Genomic DNA, 22988 nt, shown 5'->3' on the forward strand with positions numbered 1-22988 from the left:
ATTCCGAAGGTATATTGCCCTTGGTGGGATTGTGGACGCAACATCCTAGGCTTTCCCCGGAAGGACAATTACGACCGGCACATTCGAAACGTCCATGATGGTCTGCTTCCTGAGATCGACGGACTGTCGACACAGAGCTGAATGCAATCGGTCTGTAAACCCCCGGGGTTCGGCGGCATGTTTGTTTTGTTACGATGATGAAGGAGGAGGGCAGCGGGCCTTGCCGTCGCCTGTGTGGCCTCGGAGTTGGCGGACTCGTCCGATGGGGAGCGGAGGTTTTATTTAAATGAGCTGTGCGCCACACGTTTATTGGTTGTCATTTTGACTTTGCTGGACGTTTTCATTTGCAGGGGACCGATGTCTCACTATTATTACCGTACGGGCCTTCCGAACCAGATTATTCTATCAGCATCACTCTTTCGACGTCACGTCCAACTATATCGTGACTTCCTGCTTATCCCTTTCTCTCTTCTGCATGATCAACACATCACGGTCTCTGGTCACGATGCCAGAGACTGCTTGAGCGCTCCACGATACTGATTGGGCATCTCCGCCTTAGAGCCCGCATCTGAGCATGCAATAGCTGGCAAATACGTGTCACATTCGACACCGCCTCTTCATGGAAATGATACTTACACACGCATAGCTTCCAGCCGCGAGAGAATATCTCTCGTGCGTCTTGCCATCCCGAAGTAGCGCTTGCAGCCGAAAGCAACGACCAGAACACCAGCATGAAAAGCCTCGAGACCGGCGACTGCGAGGCCGCCGTGGAAACATGGGCACGAATGGGCGCGGGCCAGACTCCATCTGCGTCGATTAAAGCTCATAACAGGAACACCACCGACGAACCTCCGTATCAGGTCGAGGAAGTATCGCGAAGGTGTACTCAAGCCAAATTCCATCTGGAGACGCCGCTCTGACCAAGGATAAGGTCCCTGCAAACAAGGTCCCTGCGAACACTCGGATCTCGAATCGACCGCGACGAGCTGGACGACGAGAGGCTGCCATCAACTCTTAGCGCAAGTCATGCGCACGAGGGACGCACGAAATTGATATTCAAACTGATAATTGCGGGGACCATTGATGCGGACGCTGGCTGACCGCCCATCCCACGCCCAGTCCACGTCGCGTCGAGCTTCTCTCCTTCCCGACTGCGCCATTCCGTACGGGAGCCGCGTTTCAGTGCGGTCTCGATCTCGATCTCAAAAGAGCCGGCAAAGCCACCGAGAGGCCGCGCCACAACGATGGTCAGCATCGCATGAATCAAGAGCACGCGCAGAACACAATGGACACCACAATTGCGCCGTCTCGGGTATCACGGACTCATGCGAAGGCCGCGACATGCTTTGACGAACTGAATTCAAGAATTCTCTGCCGCCGCCGCTCGAACTTTCTTGCTCCACTCACCGCGGCGCGAACATAGAGGGCATGTCCAGGATGATGACTGTGTGGCCTTCGGGAGGAGCTGCTCAAAGTCTCGCCAACATTGCCTCACTCCGATCGGCAGACGACCAAGGCTTGAACTGACGCCAGGCAAGCCTTGCGACTTTGACCGACGCACGGCGGCTGTCTTTCGACTTCAGGCTACTGCTGTGGGTTCAGATCTTCAGACACGGTATGTGTCGAATGCTCTGGCGGATCAACTTGTGCGATTTGCAATACGAGCGGTCGTTCGTGATTGTGTCTGGATCATTGAGACTTCGCATTGCTTCCATGTGCCCCTTCCCATGACAGCGAATCTTCGACACCATGTACGGCTCTTTTGGTGGAGACGGAACAATGCATTATGGCAATCTGGAGCGAGTATCCAAGCTCAAGTGTCCGAAGCGACTGTCGGGCCGCCATGTTTGTGGAACCTTCAGAGCGGGCCAAAGCTCCAAGAGACGATATGCACGAGACAATCTACACATCCCACTCCTGCCGAGGCTTCCCAGGATTGTCGGTGAGTAAGCTGAGACGCTTCTGCTTTCTCAATCTCCCATTACATCTGCCTTTGCAACTCAATTGATTCTGCGTGGAATATATCAACTGACGTGCAAGCCACAAATGCTTGAGTGTTGTCGCTGCTGATTTCATGATGCCGTGGTACCGGCGCCAGCCAGCACTGCCCAGCTTCACGATGCTGGCCGCCAGCTATTCAGTGATGATGAAGGGTCCGCCCGACCACGACATCACAAAACCAGCTGCCACCGGCCGTCGACTAGGTAATTCCCTTGCCTCCTTCTTCCTGTTCTGGTCATTGATCAATCCCCCTTTCGAATATTACTGTGTAGCAAGTGAGTTTTGCTGGATACTTCAGTACGACTGGAACGAACGTCTGCTACAGGATTGAGGGCCACGAGCTGGCCATAGTCTCGACGTCTCCTGATCTGCACAGCAGCCCACGACCTCATCACCTTTTACGGCCTCGATGACCTTACCAAACGACGAGCCTTGGCCAGAAAATTGGGATCCACAGCTTCGAGAGCTTGGACTTTGGGCTGCGCAAGAGCCAGAGACTTCGAGCTCGTCGCAGCATTTCAACCATGATGTAGACGAAGGGGTGCACGCAGCTCGGGAGGTAAGAGAGACAGCTCTTCTAGTGAGGCGATCCTTTCCAGCACGACGCTGACGGTTACCATCAAGACCGCAGCTGGGAATCGCAACACCGAACAACAGATACCGCCCCACCCGCCTTCAGCGTTCACCGCCCAGTACGCACCTCACGCCGAACTCGACGACCTGATCGACTCCGACAACGACAACACGCGAAATCCGCTTCAACACTACAACCCACCTACCGAATATGGCATACAGACACCATCAGCGTCGACATCGTCTCAGCTACACCCCGAGCTACCATACTTTACTTCTCCACCGCCTCAACACTTGCATCCCTATGGTCTTGCTTCGCCAACTACAAATCGGCATGATCAACATGGCGGACATACACCGTCAAATTGGACGTGGTCTACTTCGAGCCAAGATCAAGTATGGTTCACACCGCCCGCGTTAAACTCGAAGCCGGGCCCCGGTAGCTCTTCCACCGCAGCAGTGCACAATCCGGAAGCCTTCTGGGACATCGCCTCTGATGTCGATCCTTCGTTCGCCATGCTCTCGTATCAAGAACAAGCTGCACTTCTTACGACTCTGCAAGGATCTCAGCCTTTGCCCCAGCCGGCATGCATCGAGCAAGATACTACACAAGGCGAGCCCTCACCGACTGGATCACAACAAGGACTGCAGTCGGCGTTTTCATGGCGGCTCATACAGCCAAACACTCGTCTCGAACCAAATTCGAATCCCACCACCTCTCAAGGCCCCATGTCCATCGCTGCGTCCGCCACGCCCAGCCAAGCTTCAGCTTATACATGCAGTTCGGACGGCTGTGGAAAGAGCTTCAAAGACAAGTCAGGCTTGGACCATCACACGCGCTATCACAAAGAGCCGAACAACCCTTGGATCTGCACGATATGCGAGCCTAACACAGTGTGGCGCTGGAAGAAAGAGTATCACAAACATTTAACAACGCATTCGGAGGAACGGCCTTGGTTGTGCACCCAGCTTGGCTGTACGAAGACGTTTAAGAGGAGGGACCATATGCTGAGACATATGCAGAATGTACATGGGATGTCGTCGGCCTCCAACAGCTAGGAATAGTGGACTGGAGCTTGAACACAGAGTGTAAACTTCCTTGAAGAGCATGGGAAGCATTTCCAGCATGCAGTGGACACAGCGTCACGCATTTCGCATTACATGATACCCTTTTGTTAGACTATAGATGTATAGATGGGCCACAGTACGAGCGACAATTTACACAACTCAGCATCACTATACGTCGCGATCAACGTCGCCCTCTGGTACCTGTCTCAGCGTGTCAACCTCATCCATCAGTCAACAGCACGAAGCTATAGCTCCCGACTCGTCCATTGCTGTCGTCATCGCACATGCTCTCGAACGAGCTTGCGAACCTCACTTGTGAACAAGCCGCCAGCAGCTGAAATACAGACGGCCCGAACGGTACACAAGCTTCACAAGCCCACAGCCCAGTCCGCCGGATAGTCTTCGTATCAGGCACAAGGCAGTAGTCCTGCATAGCCCCAGCCACATTGTTGGAGCCGCCCGTTGAAAGGGAAGCCAAGGTACGGTAAGGTACGCAGTAAGCTACAGCTGCAAGCTCTTTCGTGGAGTCCTTTGAGCCTCACAGCTTGCTCTACACAGCCCCGTTCAAGTCAGATTCGCGATTGTGGCCCTTCAATCGTGCATGGATGATGATTGCATTGGCGATGAAGATGATGCAAGAAATGCGCAATTACAAGGATGGCGGCCGATGGGTCATGCGACGAAGGTTCTAGCGTATTGAGTGCACTGCTGGTCGCAGCAAGCCCGCCTGCGTGGCTATAGTTCCTCCAGAATTCAGAGCTCACTTGCTCGTCGGCTATCCCTTCGCTACTGGCAGGCCTAGCACCGTGCTTTCGTACCCTTCCGTTCCTTCATCCTCCCGCGCGACATTGTGGTTGCTCAAAACAAAGTTGTCCAGGACACGCACGTTGACGGGTTGAATATCGAGCATTTGGCGGACAGCTTGCTGCCGATCTTCTGGCATACACTCAATGATAGCCTGAGGCGGACCGTAGAGGTGCTGATATACGTGGATACCACACGTCTTGCAGAACGGGAACCCGTTGAATTTGCGGTCGAAAGAGTAGTCTTGAGTGTTCTCTGTTCCTGTCAGGACGACTTGACTCTTTGAGGGGTAGGCACCGACCCAGGCGTTCTGTAGGGAGATTAGTCGTCGCCGAGCCCGAGGTGTAGGCTGATCTGAAGTGGACTTGCCCGTGTACAGATACTGCAATTGTCTTCGCGGATCGCGAGTTCCTCGGGTGATTGGAGGAGCTGTACTTTGACCTTGCCACAATCGCAGGAGCCGGCTATCGGGGCTTGCGGAGGCAAAATGTGCAGTTGACTGAAATCTGGACGAACACTTTGACGATGAAGCTCGCAGGAAGAGATCGCGAAGGACTGATGGAGGAACTTACTCATAGTCAAAAGGATTGATCTGACGAATACACCTAACATTGACAGCTCGTCCTCGAACGGATCCTTCGAAGTGTTCTGCGGAGATCGTAGTACCACAGACACTGCAGAACTGGACGCATGGCAATATTGTCAGACACAGAGTGGATGATCCTCGTTCGTTGACTTGCCTCCTTCTCGAGACCTTCAGATCGATACCTTGCGATGTGGCCATCATCCCGCGTGGCACGATAGACCAGCTCAGTCGACAGTGGTAGCCATAGACATCCTGCTTTGCTGCAGTGTTTACAGGCACAAGTACTTGTCTGTTTCAAGTCTGCCACGGGAAGCTCGAATCGATAGCTTCCACAATGACAGTTGCCTTGGAGTACAGTCTCAGACATTCTGTGGTCTGGATTCTGAGAGAGACCATGGGAGATGCGAGCTTCTTTCCTTCTTGAAGCATGGCGGTATGAAGCAAAAGTCGCCCTTCAGGTGAAACACGGAATCAGCTTCGCTGAATTTGAAAGACGAGTGCGGAGTGTTGTCTGTCGTGTCGTTGTTGTTGATCCCGTAACGATCCATATGGCTCGGCTTAGTAAGCAAGAGCGGGGCCTGCAACCCGACGAGGGGAAGCAGCAGCTGGATCTCTCCTCTCCTTCTCTCCATCATCAACATTCGGCACCATTATCCACGGCATCCTGAACTCGGAGGCAAGAATGAACACGGATCACGAACATGCGAGTCCCTTCACCGGCGTGATGTGCTCGTGCATGTGAGCCTTACTCGGTACGGACTGTGTGATCATGCTGCGCCTACCCTGCAACTCTTGCACAGCCTCGACAGACATTATGGTACTACTGGTTCTGCAAGTGGTGCACCGACCATGGTCGCAACGGGCTGTGAATACAACTGGAGACGATTGCTGAGATCAAATATAAGGCTGACGATGAGTATTCCATTTCTTTCATCCCTGTTGACGTCTTTCCACCATTGTCGACGTCGTCTCCATCGAAAGATCTTTACGACATCTTAGCTCAATGATAGTGAGGCACTTTGTGTCATGAAGATGGCCCACTATCCTTGTCGCTTCACTATCACAATCATTGTCATTCTCACAATCGTCGCCCTTGTCAAAGCGCAACCGGAAGGATACGATTCGAACGCCGACATGGATTGGTCTTCGACGTTGTCCAATATGGGCGGACAATTCTCCAACATGCTGGCACTCGCATCATCGTCGCAGATGGTAAGGAGAAGACTCCCGTTTGTTTAGACACATGCGTCAGAGCACTGCACTGACCTTACCAATAGGGACTGCCATCACCGCAGTCGGACGTTAGGCCATCTTCAGATCAACCTCAACATCGTCAACGGACCCAGACCCAGCCGACCAGCATACCCAACAATGACTACCTGATGCCCACCTACACGGGAAATCTCGACGGCATGATGTCCCAGAGTGCTCCTGCGCAATTCCTCGCATCGCCCTTCGCGTCGACCGCACAACCTCTGACCTTTGGCGGGCAGTCTTTTGCAGAGTTCAATGAGATTCCCATCTCTTACAGTCACAAGAGACCGCGCTTGATGGACGAACCACGCATATTTCAGCACAGTCCGCAGCCCAATCTGGCGCCATTAGGACCTACGTCGCATCCTCGTGACTACTTGGAGCCTCAAGGACATTCAGCTGCCACGTCCTTCTTCGACGAAGGTCCGTTCGACATTGAGATGCCAACGGATGACTTTACATCACAGCAAGATTACCCGAACCTGAATCAATACGACGTTAATCAGCACCCTTGGGCACAACAGCAGCCTCAACAGCTTGTATCGATGCAAAGTTCCATGGATCATTCTTCTGTTATGTCTGGCTCGTACACCCCGCCAGGCGCTGACCTACCTCCTTTCTTCCGCGACGATGTCAACACCTGGAATCACGATACACCACCTCCACTCGTTGATATGCAGAGCTGGATCGACCAAGCTACGCCATTCGTCGATCACCTACTGCCACGCCTCGACACGAACCTTCTCGCTCCACCTGCGTCCTCGATCGCACGCTCGCCCTCCTCCGCGTCCTCCGTCGCATCCTCATCCTCTCGCCTCGGCTCTTCAAGACGCAACCGGGACCAGATGACAGCCGGCGACTTCGCCTGCTACTGGTGCGCCGCCGCCTTCCCAACCTCGCTCGACCTCACGCACCACCTTCGCTCGCACGCACCATACGCCAGTCGAAACCATGTGTGCCAAAAGTGCGAAAAACGGTTCCAATACAGGAAAGATTTGTTGAGACATCTTCCGCGCCATGATCCGAATCGGCAGAGGTTCTACTGCACGTTCACGGGGTGCAAATATCACAACAAGGGGTTTGGGCGACGGGACCACTTGGAGAGGCATGTTATCAGCCAGCATGGGAGGGTTGATACGCCGTTGGAGAGTTCACCTGCATGAGGATTTGTTAGAAAGAGGTGTCGGTCGTTTGACTTCGCTTTTGAATTGACATGACGATAGATACCCAGATATGTTTGACTTAGCTTACAATGCAATTTGCAGACACAGAACTTGATACAGCAGCTTCACAAACTACCGCAGCTGCAGATACAAATGTCAAGAACGATGATCTGGACTATTGCTCCATACGCCCGAGTAGACAATGGACAGAGGATTTGCATGTGAAAGCTTCTGAGCTGGGTGCAGCCTTCTCGCTTCGGCAAGAGTTTCGTCAAGCCTCGGGCATTCGATATGGGCGCGGTATACATGTAGTCTGGCTCTGACTCACCATCGTCAGCGAAGACTATGCTATACATTCGGCGCAAGGCACACCTCGAGAAGCGCCGAGATATCGTGGTCACGCATGAACGATCAGCGGTGAGCATTCGTCATGGCGACGAATGCCATCGATCATGCGGTTTAGCCAAATAGTCGATGACCTCGAGATACACGCCCTTTCTGCTTGGAACCCGCGTGCAAGCAAGCCAAGCCTTTTTTCCGTCGGCTCCGAAGGCCCGTCAGCCGCAATGCGAACTGCAGTCGCGCGGTGCACGCCTTTGCCATGTTCCCCGGATGACACGCCATGGATCGGGGGTACGGGAAGAGCGGGCTGGGGCATGCGGCTCTTGCATTGCTGTGCAAGGTCATACGGGTAATGGCTGCGGTTCGGTAGGAGCTTGATCGTAGAAGGTGAGGTCAAAGTGAGGCTGTGTGGTCATTGGAATCGTGGCTTAGACTGGAGTTGTATGAGATTGGGCTTAATATCTGTGCTCCTTCCGCCCCACACGGAGACGACGGGCCGTTCAGCGCCCCGATTCCCACTTCACGGAGTCACGAATTCGTCTTTCTTCCCTTCCACTCAACTTCTCGTCCTGTCGTTGCTTTCGAATTACTCGCTTGCATACATGGGCGCCGGCGCCGAGGTATGACGATCAGAAGAGCTCCCATTGACCATGGCCCAGGAACGCTGTCATCAAGAAACCGGCCAAGCGTCGTCGCACTGCTCACATGTCCATGTACATCTGTACAATCGGAAGCTCCTCCATGCTCGTGCTACTCGCTGCGCATTGTCATGTACTCTCTGGCGATTGAGTGACAGGTGAAATTGGCACTCCTTTCGGCGAGCTCCTATCCTCTCACTCTTTCTGCTTACACCGGTTTCGTCACGAACTCGCGTTGCCAGCGCGATTGTACTCGAGAACCTCCGTGCGCTTCTGCTGCTGTACTGCGACCGTCCGCAGTCTTCCGACACCGGCCGAATGTACTGTGGACGCCCGATGCCTCCACGAACGAAGCTATGGCGGCCTCACAACAATGACATTATCTTCAACGCCTGCGGCGCAAAACTCTTGGACTCCTCGTTCCTCAGACTCGACGAACAGTGTCGAGGTTTCACCAACTGCGCTGTGTGTTCTCAGCCAGTTGAGATTTCTCCACTTTCATTCTGTTCCTGCAGCTTGGTGCGGTTGTTTGCTTCGACGAACTGCAAGGTGATCGCACCTTGTGCAAAGCTCGCCCTACACGCTCCGCCAGCACCGCCAACGCCCGCCAACATTGCTGCACTTGGTGGTCACATCGGCCGCCAGCGACCACAGGGACCGAGCCCTAAATTTGAGGAGTATATGAATATCCTACTCGTGCTCCACATCCGTTGTCAAACCTTTCCTCCTTGCTTCCCGTGGCAATGAGTGATGTCTTTAACAACTTTGGTGGCGCTTTCTTTGACGACGACCTCGGTTATCACGAGCAGCCATTCCTCATCCAAGTGAGTTGTATTCGCCAAAACGTCAAGACTCAGGAATGCTCACCGCCGATAGCCCAACGATCAACACGATTTTGGATGCCAAACGAACTATCTTCCAATCGACCTCTGCCAGCAATGTGGTCCTTACAGTCCTCGCTACAATTCCCAATCTTCCTTCATCATCCCCGTCTTTCAGAACAATGGTCGGCGCCACAACGAGCCACGATGTACTGGCATGACCTACGCACAGGCCGTGGCCACGCCTCAGCCTGTGCGCACGCCGTCTTTCTCCACTCCGACATACGTTCAACCCCAGACTGCATTCCCACCGCTTCGGGCTGGATCTCCTACATTGCCAGCAAACGTCACAATCGGCCATAATGCGCAAGGATCGACTTATGCCCAGGTCGCACAACGTGCCAACCACAGCCCTATACAACAGCAAGGGACGTCAACGACAAATATATGCTCACCTTATACACAAGGGCCTTTCCATGCAGGCCAATCTATTGCACCCGACCAAAGACGAGCAGATCACGGGACAGCGGGTCAACTCTTGCCGCACCCACTATATGCCGGGGCGCCTCAGCGACATGCCCGACCTCAACGCCGTCCATCTCGATCGTACCATACAGCTCAGACCAATGATCCTATACAAGATCTTGCACAATCCTTAGAGGACGCGATACCTTTAGCGATCCAGCCGGAAACCACCCTAGATCCAAGAAGTGTCTCAACGTTCATTCAACGAACGCAGCGTGGTGCGCATCGACGGTCTATCTCCTCATCAGCAGGTCCTAGCATCCCTTCCACGCCTGCTGTACCTGCAACGTTGTCGACGTCTTCGATCACGAGCAGGAGGAAGGGCGAAGCAATGCGTGATCCTTCGCTGCCCTTCGCGTGTCCCGTCTGCGGCAAAACATATCACACCCACGAAGATCGCAAGTATGTAATGAGTCTTCACCGTTGGCCTGCTCGGTCCATCCGCTAATGTATGAAGCAGGCGACACATCGCCCGTACCCACAGTAGTGTCGAAAGCCGCCCTCATCGATGCGGACAGCTAGGCTGCGGGAAAGCTTTTATACATCCGAAGGACCTTCGACGCCATGCAGCCACCCACCTGCCACCCGTACATATCGACTGTCCTCATCCCGATTGTGAGAAAGACTTCACGAGACAGGACAACCTCGATCGTCACGTGCGAGACTTTCACCTTGTCGACTCGGGATTTGCGGGCTCGACGAGCACTTCTCGTCGTGGTAGCTTCATGGCACCGCGAACGGACCATAACTTTTGAGGGGGTAGGAAAAATATACTGGGGCAGTGGACATGTACATTGCAGTGAAGAACAATCTATGGGAGGAATGTGCTATTGCGGAAGACGGTATTTCGACTTTCTTTCGGTGACCAGGGCGTTCTGCGATGTACTGTACTTACTGCGGTTGCAATCCTCTGCTGGGAGGGATTATTGCGCTTCGACTTCTGTATTGATATTGTAATCAAAGTATAAATCAACAGTTTGAATATGAATATTTTGGTTCAACAGATGATCGCACTTCACGTCCCTGATCGGCAAGTCTTGCGAGAATTACCTGTATTCAAGGCAAGATCGTCACGAAATCCAAGTGAAGTCGTCGTTAGTGAAGTCGTTTCGTGCACGGACATCGTTCACGCGTCTCCCGCCCGCTTCCACGCGCCATCTTGACAATCCTCCTACGAAGCTTCCACATCCTCACGCCGTACTCTTCCAATGGCCCCTAACACATATTCTCCGACACGATAGCGCCGCGTACCTCGCAATGCCTCCCACGCGAGCCTCCAAACGGCGTAAACTCTCACCTGAGGCCGAGGTCGGCAGCGACACCAGGACAGCATCTCCAGCTCCAGCTCCACGATCCTCTGGCCGCAGAGCAGCACCCACATCTGCTGCGAGAAAAGCAAAAGCGAAGACAGTGGAAGCTGCACCTGCTTCTCCATCACCGGAACCTCCAAAGTTAATTGGCCGAGCCATCTGGAAAGAAGCCAAAGCGAAGAAGTTGAGCCAGAAGGCCGAGAAAGGAGGACGAAGCCTGAGTCGAGGGTTGGATACGGCAAGAGATGGCGAGGTTTTTGACGACATCGATGGGGCGCTGGTGGGGAGGGAGCCATATGGGAGGATGAACGGGCGGGCTAAACAGGTGACAGCGAAAAAGGTAGAGGAAGAGACACCAAAGGGCAGGGTCATTCCCGCGAAGACTGGGTTCTTCAGCAGATTCTCGAAGGAGGCTATTGAGGCTGCTGAGAGGGAGGGGAGGACAGTGGGCGTGTTGGACTCGGACGATAGTGAGGAGGAAGTTTTCGAGGACGAGGACACGGACATGGATGGTATGGATGATGAGCCAAGTGAGGGAGAGGTGGCCACCGATAGCGCCAAACCCAATGGCTCAGCGAAACAAAGTGCAAGCGGCGGGAAGTTCTGGACAACTGCTCCGTCGGGCGAGCGCAAGAAGACATTCGAGGATGAGATACGAGATTTGGAAGCAGCTGCGAAGAGGAGGGCTGAGGAAGAGAGCAGCGCGGACGAGCTGGCATCTGAGAACGAGCTGAGACAATCCTCGTTGAAGAAGGACACTCGTACGAAGAGAAGCGCCAGGTCAAAAGCAGAGGTCAAGACAGAGGTCACTTCGGTGTCAAAACCACGTGCCGTCAAACCGCTGGATCGAAGGAAGGCCACGCCAACAAAAGCTGCCGCTACGAATGGAATACCACGGGTCGTTCCGGAGGATGAGCTGGAGGTTGGCGACTCGGAAGACGAGCGGGTAGCAGCGGTGAGCAGCAAAGGCGCCAATCTGTCTGCGCAAAAGATGACAACGCCATCCAAAGCAAGACCAGCCATGGCGAAGAAGGCGGTCGCCATCCCTTCAATCACATTCGAAGCACAGCATTTGCAATGTATACAGAGAGTACTCATGGGCAAGGCGACTGGCAAGCGGGTGGTACCTTTGACCAACCTAAGCGACGAATACGCCAAGGTGTACTCACTCGTCGATCAGACGGTGACTGCAGGCGAGAGCAACAGCATGCTTCTCATCGGTGCCCGAGGCTGTGGTAAGACTGCTTTGGTGAACCAAATTCTGAGAGAGCAGAGCGTGAAGCATCCGGATGATTATCATGTTGTGCGACTGAACGGCTTCATCCACACCGATGACAAGATCGCTCTTCGCGAGATCTGGAGACAGCTTGGCCGAGAGATGGAAATGGAGGAAGAAGATGGTCCAGCAAAGAACTACGCCGATACACTGTCGACTCTTCTCGCATTGCTCTCACATCCCACCGAGATGGGAGTCGACGAGCCGGGACAAGTGACGAAGAGCGTTATCTTCATCATGGTCGAGTTCGATCTGTTCGCGACTCATCCTCGCCAGACTCTATTGTACAATCTCTTCGACATTGCACAGTCCCGCAAGGCGCCGATCGCAGTACTCGGCCTCACCACGAGAATCGATGTCGCCGAGAGCTTGGAGAAGCGAGTCAAGAGTCGATTCAGTCATCGTTATGTGCACCTTAGTCTGTCGAAGAGTCTGCAAGCGTTCGAGCAGGTCTGCCGTGCAGCGCTGGCGATCACAGCGCACGAATTGTCCAGCGAAGAAAAGCAGGAATTGGGAGAGCCCACCGATGTGGCAACAAAATTGCAGCTGGCTTCAAGCAAAACCAAAGAGCATTCCGCTGTCTCCAGCTGGAACAGCGTCGTCGACCACATCCTCGCCTCGGAGCCTTGCGCAAGACTGCTCCATCGACTCTACTACACAACCAAATCCATCCTAGAGTTCCTGACCTCCCTCTGCCTTTCCATCGCGACAATACCAACCAGCGAATCCACCACATCGACCGCACTCTTCGCCCACTTTACGACGACCCTGCCTGAAGCCCTCCATGCACCGGACTCAAAACTCACTCTCCTCCCCTCCCTCTCCATTCTCCAGCTCGCCCTCCTCATCTCCGCCGCCCGCCTCACCAACATCTACAACACAGAAATCATCTCCTTCAACCTTGCTTACGACGAATACAAAAACCTTGCATCGAAAGCGAAGTTGCAGGCTTCGGCATCTGGAGCGCTGGCGCAGGGAGCCGGGAGTCGAGTTTGGGGCAAGGCTGTGGCAAAGGGTGCTTGGGAAGGGTTGGTCGAGTGTGGTTTGGTGATGGAGGATGGAAGAGGTGGCCGGGTCGACGTCGCTATGGAGGAGATCGGAGGGAGCGGAGTGGACTTGGGAGCTTGGGGACGGTGGTGTAGGGAGATCTAGACGGGCGTGGTGCGACGCATGCTTGGCTATTGTGCATGGAATATGAAGCATCTATGCCCGGAAGTCACGACACAGCGGAGACACACAGCAACGTCCATTTCATACGGGAGGACGTCCGGAAAGGTACCAAAATGAAGTACTGGTTGTTTCTGACTTCCCCGCCACGATGCAGAGTGCTTCCACCACGCCAGAAAACACTCCACATTTTAGCCTCTGCTCCAGCCTCCGGTGGGCTGGCCGGCCGCGGTTGTTGCCCAGAAATCACACTTTCGGAGAATTTTCAGCGATCGTCAACACGTCAGACGTCGACCTCCACGAGCGAACCATGCTGCCAGTCCCCGTTCCGTTACCTAACATCCGGGAGTTGGAAGCAGTTCCGGGACTTGACTTTGACTACTTCTGCAGCCGTTGGCACCGCCGGTCTCGAGCTATACGAGCGCGGCCTTGTAATAAGTCTGACAGCTACAACCAACCTTGAGTCCTTGACCGCTTTTTCGGCACGACCACGTCGAACTGGCATCTGCAAACGTTGTCTCAACATGACAATGACGATATAGGTGGCCCTCGGTCGGTAGCTGCGCCAGGTTGACCTGCAGCGTGCCGCAACGCCGTAGCCGAGCTTTTGGCGAAGCACTACTGCAGCTGGTCAGCTGGGCTCCGACTTGCAAGCCTTGAAACCATCAGATTTGACGCTTCTGCAGTACGACTGCTTGCTGGGGCTTCTGGAGGGCCGAATTGGAGACTGAAAAGGTTCATGTAGCGCCGCATGGATCCCCGCCTTGGCTCCTTCCCGGGATTCAGTCAATTTCTCGGGTTGCACTGCCTCATGCATACATACGTCAATACACATTGACGCCGTTGTGTTAGCATTGCGTACGACCGCTGAATGTATATCAGTTTTTCTGTGGGTGGCTTCGACTCATCGGCACTTTAGCTGCCGGATGTCGACTGTTAAGCGTGCAGCCGCCGTTGCAAATAGTGGTGTCTTGGGTTTGGACTCGCACGGTGACAAACCCAGTGCCGTGGACGTGGGATACCTCACGCAACGGACCAAGCGTACCGAGACGGCGTGACACTGATTTGTCCCTGTTCGACATGGATCATCTCACCACCCCTGAAAGCTTCGATAGCCGACAAAGTGGCGTGAGAATATCTTGCATTAGCATCATCTGGACGACTCCCCGACTCTTTGCTGCCCACCAGCAGTAAAATGTACTTTGAACGCAGCACGGTTGCCGACGCTGTGGCCGCCAGCGGCGTGGAAACCGAGCGTCTGGATGAGCCGATGGCAATGGCGTTACGTATCCTAGCGCTGTCCTAATGCAACCCTTGCAGATTTGGCGCCCATTGACCGTTTACCGCCGATGGCAGATCAAAGACCGAGCTCGACCCAGCAGCATCGATCTGGCGGCCGACTCAATCTGTATACAACAAGCCAGCTCATGATCAACAATACCTTGCGAGGCAAGCGGTATCAATGCTACGAGCGTGAGTGGCTTGTGCTTCCGCCGGCGATATGGACTTTAGCAGCGTTGACAGAGTTGACGAACCAAGGAAGTCTCTGCTTTTCGTAGGCGAACACCTGCATGATGCAGGTTCCGCACTTGCATGAGAAGATCCCGAAAGGCTTTGAAATGTCAACGACAGCCTTGCCGAAATCCTTCAGATGTGATTATCCATTGACTTATTTCCCACTCGACACTGTACACGGCAGTGTTCTTCTTGTCAATCAGCACTGTAGCAGGCAATCCATGAGGTCAACCGATCTACCGTCTTACTTCTCAGCTGAACCCGGTTTGAAGCCAGGAGATTACCCTCAGCTGGCCCCAGTTTAGTCGCTCCTTTGGCCTGTCGTTACGCTATGCACACTGCACAGGAGACTAATGCAACAGTTCCCTTGGGGAGTCGGGAAAGTCGGCGACTCTTCTCTTGAATCCACTCTCTTGGTGACTTGGTGATCACGGCCGACGGCTTTCCTCCTGGAAGCGTTGTCCTGAACGACCGGTCTGATAGCACGCACCTTTCCCAGGCTGTCCCTGTCATCTCACCAGGACGACCCGAGTACCTGGATTCCGTTTCGCGCTTCTTTCGATCTCTGATAGAACTTGCCAGGATGTCGGGCACCCCACAGCCAGAGAACAATGCTTTGATCGCGTTTTCTGGGAGGAACTACTGTGCCTTTGGTCTCCAACACGGTATACATACCGTACCGGTCGACGAGGTAAGTGGTGTTCCTGGTCGATCCAACGATTGAACCGTACATTTCCCATACTGACGCGGTTCACAATCCAGCGAATAGAGCGAAGGTACGATGAACTGAACGACATCTTCAAACAAATGGTCGGGACCGTGATACCTCCAGAACTTCGGTTCGACGAGATCGAAGACCCGGAAGTCTTGGAATGTGGCTACCAAAAGGGCGCGTGGATTGATGATCTACTGAAGGAGAACGATCAGTCGGATATACTTGTTGGTTCAGGCGCGTACAGCACAAAGGAAGCGATACGCTGACATACGCGACCAGGTCACCGGCGTCGAGATATTCACCGGACACGGCAACAGCGACGATGATGAGGAAGATGAGGATAACGATGAGGACAGCGGGATCGAGGAGTACCACAAAGTGCGATTCAACCTCAATGCTCCTTTCCGAGAAGAGCCTGGCGGCTTCCTTACGCCCGAGAGATTCAATCTGGTCAACAGTCGGCTCTTGGTAGACGGGATCAATGCTGCTCGCTGGCAGTTCTTTGTGAGAGACATGAAGGCCGTCCTACGCCCAGGCGGCTGGCTGCAGATGATGGAGGTTCACCCGCTGTGGCAGTCAAGTTCTGGGCATGATCTGCCCTTTCTTCATCGTTGGTCAGAGCGGTACATGAGCATGTTGACGCGCATGGGCAAGGATCCTCGGATCGGTTCGAAGCTCAGTCTGTACATGACGGAGTGTGGCTTCCAAAACGTCCACGCTTCTATCGAGCAGCTCCCTGTCGGAGCGTGGAATCCGCGTAGGTGCCACTTCATCGAGAATCTCAGCGCTGATTAAACTGACCAGATTGCAGAACGAGCATCCGTGGGCAACGAGTTTAGGACCTTGTCAAAGGACATGGTTCTAGCAGCGGGAGCGTGGCCTTTGATGCGGCTCAGTGGCATGTCGCAGTCTGACTTTGACGCACTGATTGAGGGCGCAAGAGCCGAGCTGGACCGGCAGGAGCTAAAGATTTACATGTCGGTTCACGTGGTGTACGGCCAGAGACCGCCCAGGAGATGACGGAGTGCCGGGCACCCGATATCAACCGCCAATGCGGGCATCGCGCGCAGTGTGTTGCGGAGTCTTCCTCAGGCCGGATCGCCTTGAACATGATCAGGCTTGCGCCGTATCATGTTGCTGGACATCGGATCATAGGTCGGACTCCTTGCCTTGTCGATCGATCCGCTTCGATCGATACTGCTTGGTCTTTTGATCGCCGGTGCCACGCGATGGAGAGTCGCAAACAACGAGCCGCCGCGGAGTTCAACGTTGTCCGCCTCCTTGGCACCGCAATCGAGCTGGCCAGGATACGTGCAGGAAATGCGATGTCTTGTGATTGCGGAGGACGCGCATGGAGATGCAATGGCTTCACAAAGTTAGCGGCCAGAAGATGTGACGTTGGAAAGAGGAAGTGAAGTCGCAACTAGGAGATCCGACAGAATGGTAACACTATCGCCGTTTCATGTGGACCATGAACCACCACGAGGCGTCAAGAACTCTATCGTCTACCGCCACATCTCTCACGAGTCATCATCAGCTCACATGTGTTCTCTCCAAGCAATTGACATAATAATTGCAATCGTTCTCACTATTCTTGCGGCCGTACATGCTACGGAACATGACATCGATATCGCCCAACGGCTTCCGCCACAAACGACGTTCCTTTCTTTGTGGCACAAACGGTCAGTCACAACAGCTGTTTCAGAATTCACTGCAATTCACTATAGACCGTCGACTGGCACAGATGCTGTCTTCTCATACACAAGCTCGTAGGTCTACAGCTGCAGACCCAGTTGGAGGAAGGATGGGAGGAACTCGACCTTCTCGATCTTCTCCTTCTGCTCGATCAGCTCATCCACATCCCACTGCGCCCACACAAACTTCCCGTGCAGGAAGTCGCTCTCCGGGCCCGCAAGCCAAACTGTGAAGTGGCCGGGGACTTGAATGTCCTGTGGGAAAAAAATTGTCAGCCATACATCGCATACAAGACGTCGAACAGGAGCAAGCCTCCATGCTGCATATACACACCTCCCACGCAAAGGCGTCCTCGGACACACCGGCATCCTTTGCCAAAGTCGTGAGGAAGACTCCTGGATGAATGCTGAAGAAACGAACGCCGTCCTTCTCCGGCGTATACTCTCTCGACATGTGCTGGAGTACATTCACAAATGCCGCCTTGCTGGGACCGTAACCGATATGTCCTGGAACAAGGGCGTGGGAAGCAGCCGATGAGATGTTGACGATCGTCTTGCTTCCAGATTTCGGCATTGGAAGCGCGAGATATTCCTTGACCATGTGGAGCGGAGCGATGACGTTGCCATGGAAGGTCTTCTCGATATCCTCGAGCGGAACGCCAACGCTCGGCACCTGCTGGTGGGATATAGCCGCGTTCAGAACGACGATGTCCAAGTCGCCAAGGCTACGCATGATTTCGCTCACGCGCGGAAGGTCCGTAATGGATGCAGCGATGGTCTGAAACTCGGTATTTGGGAAGTCGGCTTCCAATGCCTTTTTGGCTTCGGCCTGCTTTTCAGCTGAGCGAGAGGCGATGATGATCTTTGACGTGCCGGCTTCAGCGAATGATCTTGCGATCGAGAGGCCGATTCCCTCGGAACCACCGGTGACTAGGACTGTCTTGCCCTTGCCATCGAACTTGCTTTTGGACGGTGACAAACGGTCGTAGGCCTGGGAGTGATAGGTCTTGGTCGGACGTGGGAGCGTGTCGAGGCTATTCATGGCGATGATTGTGAAATGAAATGATTCTTTGCTTGACTATGGCGGGATTTCTGAGAGGCAAGATCAGTGTTTGTAGAGGAATCAAGATCCTTAAGTGCTTGGGTATGATCCCAAGCCAAGGAGGCATTTCAAAGCAAGGCTTGGCTAGGGACGCGCAGGATTCTCAGGATTGCCGATTACATGACCGTGAAAAAGGGCATAGGATTTTGCGGTGGGACCTGACAAATGCAACCGTGAAATAAGCTGGAATGCACATATAGGATCCGGGTCATGCTCTGGCAAAATTGGTCACGGCGGAACTCAGCCGTCGATGTAGCACGCGGAGCAGAAGCGCTGACAACTGCAGTCGCAGCATGTTTTGTGCAGCACCTCATCAATGCACCACGATCCTAATACTTGGCAGCAGTTGTGCAGCTGACGGAGGATGGCCGCAGAAGCATAGCCAGTATACCAGAGAGCCACAGTCTTCTCGCTCCGAAATCGACTGCTTCTTGGGCCGTGCCGTTCGTACGAAGTTTTGATTCTACCTCTGGTATCCTGCTGAGGTACAAGACGCCACGGTCTGCTCGCTGCGAGGACGATTACCCATTCGTGACAATGGAGTACCTCAGTCACAATGTCTTTGCCGTGTCCGGATCGCGAGGTGCTGACGCTATCGCAGAATGTTGCACAGGTCTGTTATGTGCTGGCATCGCCATCGGCAGCTCCGCAAGGCAGATTGTCTGGTAGGAGATGTTGACGGGAGATGTTGTTCAAGGTGAGGTCGATGTCGGCGAGATGGCCCTCGGTCCAAATCGATCGCTCATGACGCTTTGTCTTCACTCGTGCGGCTTGAAGCCTCGTGATTGGTCAATCGGGGATCTGACTCTATCTTGAGATCCGGATGCTTTGGCCAGATGACCCTTATCGATTGCCCACGCCATTCATACCAGCTCTTCCCCCTTCATACCGTTCGTTCCTGTTTGGGCTTCACTTCTTGGGCCTCCTTTGCAGACGAGCAATTGTTCAGATTCCGTGTTGCGCTCACATTCCTCAAAAGAGTCCTCCGCTACGTCACTACGAACCATGGCCATCTTTCCCGAGCTTCACCCAGAGCCGAGCTCGATCGAACGCGTCGATGCGTGGGCAGTGACCCAATTGGCGGACGCCTTGAGTGGCACGGCCATAACATCTCCTCCTCCACGTCAAGCTCGCACTGTCACCATTGAGATCCCTCTCGACGAGCGCGAACCGATTCAAGATGAGTCTACGCGACTCCGACTTCGCGCGGCAAGGCCGGAACCTGTACATACCGTGTACAAGCGAAGCGAGCCGATTCGACGTGATAGCTTGAAGAGACGGGAGTCGTTGCTCAAAGGAAAAGAAGGGTCTCGACGTCGGCAGCGTTGGGAAAACGATCGCTTGCTGAACAACCCTCATGCTGAGCCGCCACTGCCGAGCGATTGGCAGCCACATCCGACGTACGCTGTACAGAATGTGCCGTACTTCCTCGCACCGCTCTGGGATGCTGAGTATGCGAGAAAGTCGCAAGAAAGGCAAGCTAGAGCTGCAGCAGCCAAAGCGCCCGCGTCAAAGGAGGAGGCGGCAGCTGCCAAGGTGGCTCAAGATCTCCGAGCGAAGATGAAGCGCGCCAAAGGAGCGAAAGGCCTGCTCCAAGATCTGGAGGACGAAGTGCGAACTTTTGTCCGCCAGTGGGAGGAGAAGGAGCGCCAGCTTGAAGGCGAAGGCCTGATTGAGCCCGATAGCGAGGACGAGGAGATCGTTTTCGTAGGAAGAGGCGGTGCTACAATGAGCGATGAGCGTCGAGAGGAGAGACACCTCGAGAAGGACAAGTTGATCTATCAAGGCCTGATTGACGATCATGGTGCAGCGTTCGGGCGCTACTTGACCCATCAGATCGCCATCTATGTGAGTCGAGCGCTCTCGTGGAATGATTGCCTCATGCTAATGTGTGTCAGTATGGCCTCAAGACTTGGAGCATCACCAAAGGCGGCGAGAGACTGGCATATGTCGGGCTCAAGATCGATCCAAAGACACGCCGGCCAAGTCTGTCAAACCGCGAACTGCCGCGACCTTTGTATGCGGTTGTTTGATACACGCATGAGTATAGACAATTGTTGTTCTTTGTTCGAAGTGCAAGCACGCGCGCCTGCCGTACATATTCACGGGCGAAGTTTGAGGCTGCTGTCAAGGCAGTCGCGTGCACATGCATGCGTACCATATATTCACCAGCAATTCACCAATAATCCATGTCGCTTCAGAGTCTGCATCACGATTCTCCTTCTCTGGCTCTCTTCTTTTACCATTATACCTTTACTCAAACTGGCTGCAGATCCATTACTTCTTCACCCGCCAATACGAAAGTCCAACACCAACAACCTTCCTCGACAAACACATCACACCACCACAATGTGTCAAATCTGCGGGATCTCCGAGATCGCCAAGAAAGATCGCTGGCCCAAACCAGTCGAAGTCAACAAAGTCGACCTTTTCTTCCTCATCACCACTATCCACGACACCTACGAGCAATACCAAAACATCAAGAAGTATACGCCCGCGGCTCCAATCCCTGAACTCCTCATCACCCTGCTCCGCACACTCCGCGAACAGCTCGGCTCCATCGAAGACGACCGCGAGAAGTGGTGGACTTCTCCCGCCAAGCGCGAAATGCGCAAGACTCTGGACCTCGAGGGAAATCAAAAGAAACTGTCGGAGCTGCACAAGATTAATACGGCGGTGAAGGGCCGGTTGGAGGAGATGCAGGCGAGGTTGGGTTGTTTTGTGAAGTGGACGTTGGGGATGAATGGAGGGGTGTATGAGTTGGATAATGCGTGGAGGGTTGCGGGTGGTGTGTAAAACAGGGCTTTATTTCACTATGTCAAGTGGCGGATTGAGGAGCGCGTAGCTGTGGGAAGGACACGGGGAGAGCATGGCAGCATTCGATGTTCTCTGGCAGGGAAGCGCATGCAGAAGCGAGCATCGAGGCGGTGCTGAGCAGAGTTTCACTCGAAGGCAGGGTGAAATGGAAGTAGTCGGGCGCCCTGATCTCGCCAGTACAGCTAGTATTAGCGCAGTCTTCTGTCACAGGACGAGCAAGCGCTATTCGTGCTATTTCGTACGGTCAGCATCAAAGCTTGTGCGCTCCACCCGACATCTCCTCCTCATACTCCAGATCCGGCTGGAATTCCCAATACAGCGTCTCCGGATCGCTCGCGTTCTCATACGTGTATTGCGCAGCCTCCTCTGGCACGTACACCTTCGGCAACCCATTCGCAGCCGCCGCTTCCACCTGGAGCTGAATCTCGCAGCTCCTCTCCATGAGCGTGTACAAGTAAGCTGCTTCGTCGACTGTCCCTCCCACTGTGAGCAAACCATGGTTGCGAAGGATCATGCCTTTGCCATTGGGACCGAGGGCATTGGCTAGCCGCTCTCCTTCTTCTTCCGTGAAGACCACACCGCCGAAGTCCTACCTCATACATAAGACTTTGTCGTCGTGTTGGGCCTCGTAGCACTCACCTTGTACACCGCCTGAGCATCCTTGTAAAAGTACGTCACATCCTGGTTCAACATTTCCAATGGCTTCACAAATGTGCTCCACGCCTTACCCGCGGGACTATGCGTATGGCAAGCAGCAACCACATCAGGTCTCGCCTTGTGCACCGCAGAATGAATGAGGAAGCCCGCCGCGTTCGCCGGTCGACTCATGTTGCCACCGATCGCATTGCCGTCATAGTCGACCAGGATCATGTCGCTCGCTTTCAATAGCCCGAAATGTCGTCCGAGCGGGTTCGTCCAAAATGTGTGAGGGTTTTCAGGATCACGGACAGAAATGTGCCCGCTCATTCCTTCCGTGTATCCTTTGCGGGCGAAGACGCGGAAGGTAATGGCCATGTGTTCGAGCATCCATTTTCTGTGGTCGGCGAAGGAGACGAATGTTGGGATTCCGGGGAGGCAGGTACCTTGTGAGATCAATTGTAACGGGGTCTTTTTCTTCTCCACGGCTGTTTCTTGTGATTTGTCTGACTTGATGTGTATCGGCGTCGCCGTGGCGTCCAATGTGGTGATCGCAGATGGTGCCATGGCTGTGAAGTCCTCTTTTCTGTTGTACTTCAGAGAAGAGAACCAGCTCGGAAAAAAGTTGAAGAAGGTATATAATCCCGGTCGATGTTAAGTTTTTAGCCCAAACGTTGAAGACGAGAGACATGGGAAGGAAATGGTTTTAGCCGACGTCGGCCAGCTCGAGCTGAGCTTCTCCTCAACTTGCTTGGCCTCGGGCGGGAAGTACCAGTATCTCGCACTTATCGTGGCCGACGATAAGGCACCATGTCAATCCGAGAGTCTGCAATCGTGGCTGTGTGCGTGGTATATACACGCAACTTCCTTGTTGGGCGAATCATTCTGGACTTTGACACTAGCACGCTAGACTGTCTTCGCTGACATGTCCTTCGTGAGCGACACTCAAGTTTTCTTCCATCAGACATCTACATCGGACTG

General features: G+C 53.9%; 9 protein-coding genes across 9 annotated transcripts; 5 read left to right on the forward strand and 4 right to left on the reverse strand.

Annotated features, from left to right (window-relative positions):
* Positions 1–720: 720 nt before the first annotated feature.
* MYCGRDRAFT_104609 (uncharacterized protein) lies at positions 721–1374 on the reverse strand (the record flags this gene model as incomplete). The annotated part of the gene is made up of 1 exon (XM_003852480.1): positions 721–1374. The coding sequence occupies one exon, from the start codon at positions 1253–1255 to the stop codon at positions 1025–1027; it is 231 nt and encodes a 76-aa protein (XP_003852528.1).
* A 703-nt stretch (positions 1375–2077) lies between these two features.
* Positions 2078–3633, forward strand: MYCGRDRAFT_93384 (uncharacterized protein; the record flags this gene model as incomplete). Its single annotated transcript, XM_003852233.1, has 3 exons — positions 2078–2204; positions 2442–2560; positions 2659–3633. The coding sequence occupies 3 exons, from the start codon at positions 2078–2080 to the stop codon at positions 3631–3633; spliced, it is 1221 nt and encodes a 406-aa protein (XP_003852281.1).
* Positions 3634–4417: 784 nt separating this feature from the next.
* Positions 4418–5845, reverse strand: MYCGRDRAFT_93385 (uncharacterized protein; the record flags this gene model as incomplete). Its single annotated transcript, XM_003852479.1, has 4 exons — positions 4418–4952; positions 5019–5094; positions 5215–5292; positions 5734–5845. The coding sequence occupies 4 exons, from the start codon at positions 5843–5845 to the stop codon at positions 4418–4420; spliced, it is 801 nt and encodes a 266-aa protein (XP_003852527.1).
* A 321-nt stretch (positions 5846–6166) lies between these two features.
* On the forward strand, positions 6167–7674 carry MYCGRDRAFT_93386 (uncharacterized protein; the record flags this gene model as incomplete). The annotated part of the gene is made up of 3 exons (XM_003852234.1): positions 6167–6244; positions 6310–7239; positions 7597–7674. The coding sequence occupies 3 exons, from the start codon at positions 6167–6169 to the stop codon at positions 7672–7674; spliced, it is 1086 nt and encodes a 361-aa protein (XP_003852282.1).
* Positions 7675–11032: 3358 nt separating this feature from the next.
* MYCGRDRAFT_93387 (uncharacterized protein) lies at positions 11033–13513 on the forward strand (the record flags this gene model as incomplete). The annotated part of the gene is made up of 1 exon (XM_003852235.1): positions 11033–13513. The coding sequence occupies one exon, from the start codon at positions 11033–11035 to the stop codon at positions 13511–13513; it is 2481 nt and encodes an 826-aa protein (XP_003852283.1).
* Positions 13514–15626: 2113 nt separating this feature from the next.
* On the forward strand, positions 15627–16778 carry MYCGRDRAFT_93388 (uncharacterized protein; the record flags this gene model as incomplete). The annotated part of the gene is made up of 3 exons (XM_003852236.1): positions 15627–15734; positions 16038–16515; positions 16570–16778. 3 exons carry the CDS (start codon positions 15627–15629, stop codon positions 16776–16778), a joined length of 795 nt encoding a protein of 264 aa, XP_003852284.1.
* Positions 16779–17500: 722 nt separating this feature from the next.
* Positions 17501–18494, reverse strand: MYCGRDRAFT_59280 (uncharacterized protein; the record flags this gene model as incomplete). The annotated part of the gene is made up of 2 exons (XM_003852478.1): positions 17501–17707; positions 17787–18494. The coding sequence occupies 2 exons, from the start codon at positions 18492–18494 to the stop codon at positions 17534–17536; spliced, it is 882 nt and encodes a 293-aa protein (XP_003852526.1).
* Positions 18495–19110: 616 nt separating this feature from the next.
* On the forward strand, positions 19111–20587 carry MYCGRDRAFT_93390 (uncharacterized protein; the record flags this gene model as incomplete). Its single annotated transcript, XM_003852237.1, has 3 exons — positions 19111–19167; positions 19536–20402; positions 20453–20587. The coding sequence occupies 3 exons, from the start codon at positions 19111–19113 to the stop codon at positions 20585–20587; spliced, it is 1059 nt and encodes a 352-aa protein (XP_003852285.1).
* A 1034-nt stretch (positions 20588–21621) lies between these two features.
* Positions 21622–22651, reverse strand: MYCGRDRAFT_72416 (uncharacterized protein; the record flags this gene model as incomplete). The annotated part of the gene is made up of 2 exons (XM_003852477.1): positions 21622–21960; positions 22011–22651. The coding sequence occupies 2 exons, from the start codon at positions 22572–22574 to the stop codon at positions 21622–21624; spliced, it is 903 nt and encodes a 300-aa protein (XP_003852525.1).
* Between the last annotated feature and the right edge of the window lie 337 nt (positions 22652–22988).

This window comes from Zymoseptoria tritici, chromosome 5, assembly GCF_000219625.1.
Source record: "Zymoseptoria tritici IPO323 chromosome 5, whole genome shotgun sequence".
NCBI classification, from domain to species: Eukaryota; Fungi; Ascomycota; class Dothideomycetes; order Mycosphaerellales; family Mycosphaerellaceae; genus Zymoseptoria; species Zymoseptoria tritici.